Genomic DNA, 12,317 nt, shown 5'->3' with positions numbered 1-12,317 from the left:
GCCGCCCTGCAGGGGACTCTGGCCTGAGAGCAAGAGGCATGTGGAGCAGCCAGAAGGAGCCACCCGAAGGGGGCCCTCGGGCCTGCACCAAAAGGGCCCGAGGGTCTGAGCGCAGCCAGGAGAGTCACCTGTCACCAGGGCCGAGGGGGCTGCAGGCCTCCACAAAGCAAAGGCCAGGGAAAGGCAGGCCGTTCTGTGCCCACCCCAAGCAAGGACACAAGTGACCATAGGACCCTTGGAGGGACAGGCACAAGACGGGAAGGAGCTATAGGCTCTCACCTTCACACCTCGAACGCGGAACTCGGCCAAGGCTCTGCTCATCTTAGTGGCGGCCGTGGGGTGGTCTTTGCCGTGGGCGATGACTTTGACCAGCAGGGAATCATAGTGGGGTGAGATGACAGCCCCTTGGAAGGCAGAGGCATTGTCCAGGCGGATGCCCATGCCCTCTCCACTGCGGAACACCTGTGGTGGTGGGGGGGGGGGGCAGAGGTCAGCGGCGGCTCCCTGCATGCGGGGCACCCAGAGCTGAGGTCGAGGGCGCTGCAGGGAAACCACAGCTCTGACCTCTCAGTTTTGCAAACCTGGGACTCACCCCTTCTCCGAGTCCCACAGTCACTGCTGCCTCAGAGGAGCTGGAAGGGGACGAAGGACGTACCGCAGGACTGTGTGCACAGCCCAGCCAGAGGGGCCAGATCCCACCCACCTCCCAACGCCTGTCTGACCAACCCTCCCGCCTTCTGGATCCCCTCATGTGTCCACGTTCATGCCAGGAACAGGTATGGAGCGTCCACCACCAGCAAGAGCAGCAAGTCCCTGCCTGCGTGGGCACCCGGACAGAAAGGGAAAGGCCTGGACACCGGACCAGTGACAGGGCCGCTGTGGGGCAATGAGAGGAGAGGCGGGGCGCAGGCTTTGTTTGGGCCCTCAGGGTGACAGGGAGACCATCACACAGTCCCTTTCTTCCTGGAGGGGAGGACAGGAGGAAGAGCGGCAGAGAGGAAGCAACAAGGGGACAGAGACACCAAGGAAACACGTCCAACAGAGCAAGACAGGCACAGCCAGCCCCCAGGGCCCAGCCTCCGCAGAAGAGAGCAGGATGGGTCAGGAAGAGGAAGGACACGGTGGAGGGCGAGGGGCCAGGTCAGGCTAGGGGGCTGGGGCTGGCTGACATGTGCACACAGGAGGACAGGCCCTGGGTTCCTGTGAGGGAAGGCTGGGAGGCTGGGGGCGGGCTGGGGACACCACAGCACCAGAGGGGCACCGGCCTGTGCTCCACGGAAAGGAACTTAATAAAATATTCAGGGTGGACACAGCCGAGCGCAGGAACCACCAGCTAAAAATACCCTGCGGTGAGCGAGCGGAGCAGCTGGCCCAGCTGTAAGGTAGAGGGAGGTGGCTGGAGGTGGGTCCCTGGGCTGCCCCCCTGCAGCTGAGGACAAAGGAGGCCTGGGGCTCCCCGGGAGCAGGCAGGCAGTTCCCGGGAGGCCACAGATCTGTGCTCTCAGGACCACACTGCAACAGCCTCTCCACCACCTGACCTAAAGCCCAGCCTCTGGCTTGTCCCTGCCAGCCCCACCCAGCCCAGGCCACAGGCCCCAGACTCCAGAGCAGATGCTGTCCCCAGGGCCGGGCCAATAAATGGGGAGGAGCTGACAGCAGGGCCAGTCCACAGGACACAGTGGGCCAGGAGCAGGTCAGGCCAGACCCTCGGGGGGAGGGAGGGAGGGAAATGGCTCTCGGGGACCCACTGGCTGGGCTTCAGCTCTGTGAGAAGATCCAGGAACCACAGCCCCGGACTCTGCCTCCCGTCCCTCACTGCCACCTCCATCTGCTGACTTCCCTCGATCCCTCTGGGAGGCCCTTAGCTTGGCTCACCCCCATGGGATTCCCAGTCATTTGTTCCCATTCCTATTGGGGTTCTGCCCTGCCAGCCACTGCCCGGCCCCAGCGTGAAGGCAGGACAGAGGCCAGTGGCTCTGTCACAGTGGAGCTTTGGACTCTGCCTTCTCCTGGCCCGTGTACAGGGGGGCTCCTTCCCAGCATGCCCCCTTCCTCCCGGACAGCGCTGGCTCCCACGTGCTCTAGGCCGGGGTCAGGCCAGCCGAGGGGGATTCTCCTGAACTGCCAGGCCCCGGGCACCTGAGAGGCAGTGAGAATCTTCAATAGGCTGAAACTGGCACCCGCTCCGGAAATGTCACCTACCTCGATGCGGCCAGTGTCGGGCTGGAAGCTGCGCGCAGGGTCCTCAGTTGTGACCCGGCACTGGATGGCACAGCCATTGATGCGGATGTTCTCCTGCCGCAGGCCCAGGTCAGGCAGGCTCCTGCCCTCGGCCACGTGGATCTGGGCGTGGACCAGGTCCACACTGCAGGTGGGGAACACCAAGAGAGGAGGGGAGCATGAGGCAGGGCGGGGCCGGGGCAAGAGGCGAGGCCCACACACTCTTCCCGTCTGAGCGGGCAGCTGCTCCAGCCCCTGGCCTCACAGCTCGGCGCCATGACTGCAGTCTCAGCTAGAGTGGCAGCCAGAGGGGCCTCGGGAACACAGGGTCCCCCTCTCCCGTCCTGCGCTCCACCTTCCTGCCCTTGACGCTCAGATCAGAAGCCTCAGGAGGCCCCATTCCTGGAGCCATAGGTGCTACTTTGGGTGGGTGAGTGGGGGACAGTCTGCAAAATGGGAACCAGGGCAGTTGAGGCCTGATGGGTGGACACTGTGTTCCCAGGCCTGCACCCCCACTGGGCTTGTGCCCAAGGCCCCTCCAGAAGATTTTGGGGTGCAAAGCTCTCTGCATTGCACGGCTTTAGGAGCTGAAGCTGACTGGTACATGCTCCCAAGGACAGTAGCAAATCCAAGTGGAACAGCCGTTGAAAGACTCCAGGTTTTAAATTGATTGTCACTGAGGCTTGTGGTAAGGACAGCCTGGAAACTACGCTGGCCGACTTTGCTGTGTGGGGAGTTGCCTGCTGCACCACTGGAGCAGTGACAGAGATCGCCATGAGCTTCAACAGCCAAGGGGGAGCAGCGCGTGCTCATCCCATGCTGGAGCCACATTCCCATTGGAGGAGGAGATCAGGGGTCAGACAGGCTGCCACTAACCCAAGCTCCACACAGGACCAGGGGAGCCTCAGCTCAGTCTGTCTGGCACAGAACCCTTGCTACATAGTAAACAAAGCCTTTCATCCTTGACAGAGCTCAGGATGACAGCTCTCGGCAGCAGGATGAGGAAGACCCGGGGCCAGGACACAGCTGGAGCACCGACCTTGCCTCTAACTCTGGCCTCCCAGGAATCTGGGGGCCTCTCTGGGCAAAGGTACCCCTTTCTCAGGTGCAGCAGGGACTGGGGAAGGAACTGAAGTCAGAAATGTTCCAAGGTGAGGTGGACTGGCCCAAAGCCAAGGTTTAGGACTTAGTGGCTCATCACACGCATCTCGAAACAACGAAACAGCCATTTTAACTGTTGTTTATAGAACAGCAAATAATCCAAGCTGTGGGACAGCAGAGCCAGACTACCCAGAGAGCCAGGAGGCACCAGGCGGCTTTTCCTGATCAGCTGATCCTGATAAAAACAGATCTCGCCTCCCCAGGGACACAACACAGATCTGGGCAAAAAGCTACAGGCACACCCTGCCCACAGGCGCCAAACACACCCTCACCACCCAGGACACCAGGACTCAGCCACCACAGGCCAGAATCTCAACCTCCTCGAGCCTCGGCTTCCTCGGCTGAAAGACGGGGCCTTGGGCTCCCTCCTCACAAGGCAGCCACGAGGGTTCCATGAGGTGTCCAGCTCGGCCCCTGGCCGCGAGCATCCTCATTTTGAGGGGAGGGCCTCTGACTCACTTGATTTGCTCCTTTGTATTAATTTTTGCAATCACAATGTAATGCCTTTTTAAAGTACTTTTCAGTTGATGATGGACCTTCATTTTATTTGTTCCTGTGTGGTGCTGAACGGAACCCAGTGCTCACACACGCCAGGCAGGCGCACTTCCGCTGTGCCGAGCCCGGCCCACAGCCTGAGCCTTTTATAAGAACTCAAGTCCCTGGGTCCCCCGCTGCTGACCACCAAAGTGGAAAGCCAGAGTCCCTCCCTGCTCCGCGCCCTGTCCCCAGCTCACTCGGTGATCTCCTCGGTGACCGTGTGCTCCACCTGCAGGCGGGAGTTGACCTCGATGAAGTAGTGCTTGCCGTGTCTGTCCACGAGGAACTCCACGGTGCCCGCGTTCTCGTAGCCCACCTGTGGGGCGGCAGGTGGGTGGCTGGGTGGACAGGCAGGGGGAGGGTGTGCCCTGGAGTGGCGTGGGGCGGGGGCCCGCCCAAAAATACAACAACCTGCAGGGACCCTGTCCGAGAGACAGATGGCCATCCAGGCTCCAGGACAGTCCCCTGAGGACTCCGCCGGGCTCCAGAGCTGGCATGGTACAGGTCAGCAGAGCCCTGCCCGCCCCAGACAGGGCGCCCTTGCTCTCACTGGCTGCCACCTCGGCTGGTGGCTCTACTCCTGTCCCTTCACACCTGGAGACCTGGGCTTCCCAGAACCCACTTCCCAGCGTCACCAGCCTGGTCACCATCTCAAGAGATGTCAGTCGAGAGGCACCCAGATGATGCTCCTGCCTCAGACTGAGCCTGCTAGGACCACAGCAGACTCCACAGGCCCCAGCCTGCTGGGGTCAGTAGCATAAACCCATCAACCAGGGCACAGTTGAGGTGACTCCTCCCCAAGGCCACTGATCCCGGCACTCTGCCCAGCTGACCTAGCTGCGGCCTCCTGATTGCTGTGGCTGCAGCCTCGCAGCACAGTGAGGCTCTGCCTCCATTCTGGGGAAGGTGACAGCGATGCTGTCTGGGCCCGGGCTGCCTAGGAGTTTGAGGTGGCTGGAACCTGGGACAGTGAACACACCTGGGGCTGTGGCCCAGGAACACGGGAGGACAGGACCCCCGCCACACAGCTACAGGCCCAGGCTCAGGGCCAGTACAGACCTGCAGGCTGCGCACAGGGGACCTGCAGCGCCCCGAGGCCTCACCTGCTTGGCAAGTTTGACGGAGTCGCTGGTGAGCCGCGACCGGAGCTGGGGGTCCAGGTGGGCAGCAGGGGCGATCTCCACCACCTTCTGGTGCCGCCGCTGGATGGAGCAGTCTCGCTCATACAGGTGCAGGACGTTCCCATACTGGTCCCCTGGGGGCAGGACACCGGCTCAGCCTTTCTGAAACCGGACACCCCCTGGCTCTCCCAGCGCCCCGCAGGGCAGTGGCTGGCGAGGGCCCTCGGCGGCGGGGAGGCAGCCCCAAGAGCCCCTCTGCTGAGCTGGGTCCCTGCAGGCCTCCCAGAGCGAACCACAGACAGGGACCTGTCCAAAAGGCTGGCCGCCGCCAACCAGGAAGAGGCTGGCTTCTGGGCTCCCGCCCTCTCCACTCACCCAAGATCTGCACCTCAATGTGGCGTGGCTTCTCGATGAACTTCTCCACAAACAGCGCTCCGTTCCCAAAGGCTGCCAGGGCCTCGGAGTAGGCCCGGGTGTAATTCTCCTCCAGCTCCTGGGGGGCGGGCGGGCCAGCAGGCGTTGGCTTTCCCCAGGCCCCTCCATGTCACCTGCATCGAGCTCCCCCACAACATGTCACCTTCCGCCCACTCCCAGAGATGAGGCCACCTGCTGCCCGCTCCCTGCCTCCAGCCTCACTCACCTCGTAGCTGTGCACGACCCTCATGCCACGGCCTCCGCCCCCATAGGCAGCCTTGAAGATGATGGGGAAGCCGTAGGTGTTGGAGAACTCATGGGCCTCATGCAGGGACGTGATGGGGGCGTCAGTGCCTGGGACCACAGGGACACCTGTGGGGGACAGGTGTGAGTGGCCTCTCTGAAGAACTGGAATCCCGGCCCATCACCAGGGAAACACATGCTCCTGCCACCCTCCCTGCCAGCCCCTTGTGAGGAGCTGACTGTCTGTCACCTGCGGCGATGGCAATGGCCCGGGCCTCCACCTTATCTCCCATCTTGCGGACCACCTCTGGGCTGGGCCCAATGAACCGGACCCCAGCATCCTGACAGGCCTGGGCGAAGTCCGCCCGCTCGGAGAGGAAGCCGTAACCCGGGTGCACTGCGTCCACGTTGTTCTCCTGCAGGTGGGTGACGAAGGCAGGTCTCCCGCCCGCACGGCCTTGGCCGACCTCCCACCTCTGCCTCCCCCACTTGGTGCCCACCCCCAGCCTGCCGGCTGCTCACCTTGGCCACCTTGATGATGTCGGGGATGTGCAGGTAGGCCTGCACGGGGGCCAGGCCGCGGCCAATGAGGTAGGCTTCGTCAGCCTTCTGCCGATGCATCTGGCCTGTGTCCTGCTCGGAGTAGACGGCCACTGTGCGGATGCCCAGCTCCGTGCAGGCCCGGAACACGCGGATGGCGATCTCGCCTGGAGGCAACGAAGGGAGATCACACTCCTGGGCCGGGGACAAGCAGAGGGGCCAGGGTGGGGCGGGGTGAGGAGGAGGCTGAGGCTGGCAGCTCAGGGCTCACCTCTGTTGGCCACCATGACTTTCTTAATGGGCTTGTACTCCAGCCGCCGCACATTTGGGGAGGCAGCAGGGGCAGTGGAGGTTCGGCGGATACCCAGGAGCCTCAGGCCCCCTCGAACTGTCCGGAACTTCAGCATCTGGGGAGGACAGAGTCCAGTTAGAGAGGCTGCAGCACTGGCTTCCCGAGCCATGGCAACCCCACACAGGGGCCCGTGCCATCCGCCACCTCCATTTGTGACGAGCTGTAGACAAGGAGCAGATGGAACCCACTGGAACCCCAGCTCCCATTGCCAGGCTCAAAACCAGAGGACCTCAAGCTCTGAAAGCAATTTGTGGCTTGCTGGTGTCTGTGCAGGCACACCGCCCAGGCAGGCCCGGGCTGTGGCCCTTTCCCAGGGTCCTGGCAGCCAGGAAGGAGGGCAGCAACAGACTTGTCCTGTGCACGGATTCTCAGGAGAGAGCCTGAGCTTGGCCAAAGCAGGTTTCTCAATAGTGGCAGAAATTTTCCTTTCTACAAAGGGCAACTAAATACATCACCAACAAAAATCACCAAGGACAGGCACACTACCATGGGAGGTCAAGCCCTGCGGTCCAGATCCACCCACACCGGCCTGTGCCGGTCCCAGGCGCACAGCAGGCTGATCCACCCCCCACCCCACCCCACCAGAGGGGCGGACACCCACCAGAGCTAGCCTCTGGCGCAGGACCGCCCCTTCCGACCAGCAGACTACTTCGGGAGCTGAGTTCCAGCCCAGACCACCCCCACCAGCCCACTGGGGATCCAGGCTCTCAGTAGTCCCGGGTCCACTCCCCCTCCCGGGGACAGACACCCACCAGCGCCTAGCCTCTGGCGTAGGACTGCCCCTTCTGACCAAGAGACTACCAAGGGAGGTCAAGCCCAGCCGCCCAGATCCACCCACTCCAACTTGCATATAGGACCCAGACCCAGGATGCAGTAGCATTCACTGAGGGACACCAGCAGGGTCTGGAAGCCCCACATCAAGGTGAGGCACAAACGATCTGCACAGTACTACAAGAATAGAGGGAAGGAACTGTAATATCTCAGATCCACTCTGCAAGAAAGGAAGACACATAGACAACATGAAAAAACAAGGGGGGAAAGTGCCCCCAACAGACCAGGACACTACAATAACAGAACCCATGGGCAGCGAAGTTGATGGAATGTCAGAGAGGAGTTCAGAAGGTCCATCATTAATATGACCTAAATGAGCAAATACAGGAGAAAATTGATCACTCCAACAATGAGATGAGAGACCAAATACAGGTAGCAAAAGATTACTTCAAGAGAGAAAAAGAGAGACTCTGAAAAAAAAAACAAAAACAGAAATCCTTGAAATGAAGGATACAATAAATCAAATAAAAAACTCAATAGAAAGCATAACCAACAGACTAGATCACTTGGAAGAAAGAAAGTCAGATAATGAAGACAAAGTATACAATTTGGAAAATAAGGTTGATCACACAGTAAAGATAGTCAGAAACTGTGAACAGAACATCCAAGAATTATGGGACAACATCAAAAGTCCAAATCTAAAAGTTATTGGGATAGAGGGAGGCACAGAGTTTCAAACCAAAGGAATGCACAATCTCTTCAATGAGAAAATATCAGAAAATTTCCCAAGCATGAAGAACAAATTGGAAAACCAAAAAGAAGAGGCTTACAGGACACCAAATGTACAAAATTACAACAGATTCACACCAAGGCACATTATAATGAAAATACCTAGCATACAGAATAAGGATAGAATCTTAAAAGCCACAAGAAAGAGGAATCAGATCAAGGGGAGACCAATTTGTATCTCAAATCTATCTTGTAGCTTTTTCAACCGAGACTCTCAAAGCCAGGAGATCGTGGAACAACAAGCTCTGAAAGAAAATGGATGCCAATCAAGAATCTTATTTCCAGCAAAACTAAGCTTTAGATTTGATGAAAGAAAAACCTTCGATAATAAACAAAAGTTAAAAGAATTTACAACTAGAAAGTCTGCACTACAGAACATCCTCAGTAAAATATTCCAAGAAAAGGAAATGAAAAACAATGATAAAAATCAGTAGAGGGAGGGATTACACTAAAGGAAAATCTAATCAGAGGAGAAACCAAGTCACATTAAATACCAAAAATAAACAAAAATGGCTGGGTATACAAATCATGACTCAAAAATAACCCTGAAATGTTAATGGCCTAAACTCACCAATCAAAAGACAAAGACTAGCAGATTGGATAAAAAAAAAAAAAAAAAAAAAAAAAGACCCAACAATATGCTGCCTCCAAGAGAATCATCTCATAGAAAAAGACATCCACAGACTGAAGGTGATGGGTTGGGAGAAATCATACCACTCACATGGACTGCGGAAGCAAGCAGGGGTTTCCATCCTCATATCAAATGAAGTAGACTTCAAACTAAAGTCAATCAAAAAGGATAAAGAAGGATACTACACACTGCTCAAGGGAACCATACACCAAGACTTAAAAATTATAAATATATATGCCCCCAAACATATGTTCATCAAAAAAACTCTTCTCAAGTTCAAGAGTCAAATAGACCACAACACAATAATTTTGAGTGACTTTAACACACCTCTTTCATCACTAGATTGATCTTCCAAACAAAAACTGAACAAAGAAACTATAGAACTTAATTATACAATCAATATCTTAGACTTAGCTGACATATATAGAATACTTTGTCCTTCAATGAGAGAATACACTTTCTTCTCAACAGCACATGAATCCTTCTCTAAAATCGACCATATATTATGCCACAAAGCAACTCTTAGCAAATATAAAAAAGTAGAGATACTACCCTTCATTCTATCAGATCATAATGGAATGAAATTATAAATCAATGATAAAATAAGAAATAAAATTTCTTCTCCAACACCTGGACTAAATAATATGCTACTGAACGAACAATGGGTTACAGAAGACATCGAGGAGGAGATTAAAACAATTTAGAGGTGAAAGAAAACACAGATACATCATATGGAAATCTCTGAGACACTATGAAGGCAGTACTAAGAGGAAAGTTCATTGCATGGAGTTCATTCCTTAAAAGAAGAAAAAGTCAGCAAATAAATCACTTACATTACATCTCAAAGTCCTAGAAAAAGAAGAAAAAAATCAACACCAAAAGCAGAAGACAGAAAATAATTAAAATCAGAGCTGATATCAATGAATTTGAAACAAAATAAACAATTGAAAAAACTGACAGAACAAAAAGTAGGTTCTTTGAAAAAATAAATAAAATTGACAGACCCTTAGTCATGCTGACGAAGAGAAGGAGAGAGAAAACCCAAATCACTAACATATTTGATGAAAAAGGAAATAACACAACAGACACTACAGAAATACAGAAGATAACTAGAAATTATTTTGAAAACTTGTACTCCAATAAAATAGAAAATACCGGAGACATTGACAAATATCTAGAGTCATATAATTTGCCCAAATTGAATCAAGATGATACACACAATTTACACAGATCAATTTCAAGCATGAAATAGAAGACGCCATCAGAAGCCTACCAACCAAGAAGAGCCCAGGACCGGGCGGGTACACAGCTGAGTTCTACAGACCTTTAAAGAAGAACTAACACCAATATTCTTCAATTTATTTCAGGAAATAGAAAAAGAGGCAGCACTTCCAAACTCATTCTATGAGGCCAGTATCACTCTGATTCCAAAACCAGGCAAAGAAACATCAAAAAAAGAAATTTCAGACCAATATCTCTAATGAACATCGATGTAAAAATTCTCAATAAAATTCTGGCAAATTGAATACAAAAGCATATCAAAAAGATCAAAGATCAAGTGGGATTCATCCCAGGGAGGATTGGTTTCTCCTCTGATTAGAAGATTGGTTCAATAAACGGAAATCAATAAATGTAATTCCTCACATCAAAAGACTTAAAGATAAGATCATATGATCATATCAATAAAAGCATTTGACAAAATACAGCACCCCTTATGTTCAATAATAGGAACATACCTCAACATCGTAAAGGCTATCTATGCTAAGCCCCAGCCAACATCATTCTAAATGGAGAGAAATTGAAGTTGAACTGAAATTCTAAAAACTGGAACAAGGCAGGGATGCCCTCTTTCACCTCCTCTACTTAACATAGTTCTTGAAACACTGGCCAGAGCATTTAGACAGACGAAATAAATTAAAGGGATACACATAGGAAAAGAAGAGCTCAACGTGGCACTATTTGCTGACGATATGACTCTATACCTAGAAGACTCTAAAAGTTCCACCAGAAAACTTTGAGAACTAGTAAATGAATTCAGCAAAGTAGCAGGATATAAAATCAACACCCACAAATCAAAGGCATTTGTGCATATCAGTGACAAATCCTCAGAAAGGGAAACGAGGAAAATTACCCCATTTACAATAGCCTCAAAAAAAAAAAAAAAACAACAAAACTTGGGAATCAACTTAACGAAAGAGGTGAAAGATCTATATAATGAAAATTACAGAACCCTAAAGAAAGAAGTCAAAGAAGACCTTAGAAGACAGAAAGATCTACCTTGCTCTTGGATAGAAAGAATTAATATTATCAAAATGACCATACTACCAAAAACAGTATACAGATTTAATGCAATTCCAATCAAAACCCCAATGACATTCCTCACAGAAAAAGAAAAAGCAATCATGAAATTCATCTGGAAAAACAAGAGACCCAGAATAGCTAAAGCAATTTTAGTAAGAAGAGTGAAGCCGGTGGCATCACTATACCTGACCTTAAACTATACTACAGAGCAATAGTAACAAAAACAGCATGGTATTGGCACCAAACAGACTGGTAGACCAATGGTACAGAATAGAGGACACAGAGACTAACCCACAAAATTACAGTTATCTTATACTAGACAAAGGTCTTAAAAACATGCATTGGAGAAAAGAGACTCTTCAACAAATGGTGCTGGGAAAACTGGAAACCCATATGCAACAAAATGAAATCAAACCCTTCTCTCTCACTATGCACAAAATTCAACTCAAAATGAATCAGGACCTAGAATAAAACCAGAGACCCTGCGTCTAATAGAAGAAAAAGTAGGCCCTAATCTCCATCATGTGGGATCAGGCCCCAACTTCCTTAATAAGACTCCTGTGGCACAAGATCTAAAACCAAGAAGCAATAAATGGGATGGACTCAAACTAAAAAGTTTCTTCTCAGCAAAAGAAACAATCTGTGAGGTGAACAGAGAGCCTACATCTTGGGAGCAAATTTTCACTCCTCACACATCAGATAGAGCACTAATCTCTAGGTTATATAAGGAACTCAAAAAGCTAAACACCAAAAAATACAAATAACCCAATCAATAAATGGGCCAAGGACCTGAACAGACATTTCTCAGAAGAGGAAATAATCAATCAACAAATATATGAAAAAATGTTCATCACTAGTACTTAGAGAAATACAAATCAAAACCACTCTAAGATTTCATCTCACTCCTGTCAGAATGGCAGCTATTATGAAGACAAACAACAATAAGTGCTGGCGAGGATGTGGGGGAAAAGGCACACTCATACATTGCTGGTGGGACTGCAAATTGGTGCAGCCAATATGGAAAGCAGTATGGAGAATCCTTGGAAAATTGGGAATGGAACCACACCATTTAACCCAGCTATCCCTCTATACCCAAAGGACTTAAAAACAACATACTCCAGGGACACAGCCACATCAATGTTTATAGCAGCACAATTCACAATCGCTAAACTGTGGAACCAACTTAGATGCCCTTCAGTGGATGAATGGATAAAAAAAAAAATGTGACATATATAAA

At 52.0% G+C, this 12,317-nt stretch overlaps 1 protein-coding gene across 8 annotated transcripts in view; it reads right to left on the bottom strand.

Moving 5' to 3' along the window:
• Positions 1–12,317, bottom strand: part of Pc (pyruvate carboxylase) — a 114,749-nt gene that overhangs the window by 13,910 nt on the left and 88,522 nt on the right. For all 8 annotated transcript variants that reach the window (XM_021731752.3, XM_040284041.2, XM_005333362.5 and 5 more), the window contains 9 exons: positions 6,508–6,643; positions 6,219–6,403; positions 5,947–6,112; positions 5,680–5,825; positions 5,415–5,532; positions 5,022–5,173; positions 4,116–4,234; positions 2,203–2,365; positions 280–462 (listed from right to left, as the gene is read on the bottom strand). In XM_021731752.3, the coding sequence (XP_021587427.1) occupies positions 280–462; positions 2,203–2,365; positions 4,116–4,234; positions 5,022–5,173; positions 5,415–5,532; positions 5,680–5,825; positions 5,947–6,112; positions 6,219–6,403; positions 6,508–6,643 (1,368 nt within the window). The remainder of the gene's footprint in view (positions 1–279; positions 463–2,202; positions 2,366–4,115; positions 4,235–5,021; positions 5,174–5,414; positions 5,533–5,679; positions 5,826–5,946; positions 6,113–6,218; positions 6,404–6,507; positions 6,644–12,317) is intronic.

This window comes from Ictidomys tridecemlineatus, chromosome 4 (genome assembly GCF_052094955.1).
Source record: "Ictidomys tridecemlineatus isolate mIctTri1 chromosome 4, mIctTri1.hap1, whole genome shotgun sequence".
NCBI classification, from domain to species: domain Eukaryota; kingdom Metazoa; phylum Chordata; class Mammalia; order Rodentia; family Sciuridae; genus Ictidomys; species Ictidomys tridecemlineatus.
The sequence above is the reverse complement of the archived record's forward strand: the minus strand, read 5'-3'. Positions and strand labels throughout refer to the sequence as shown.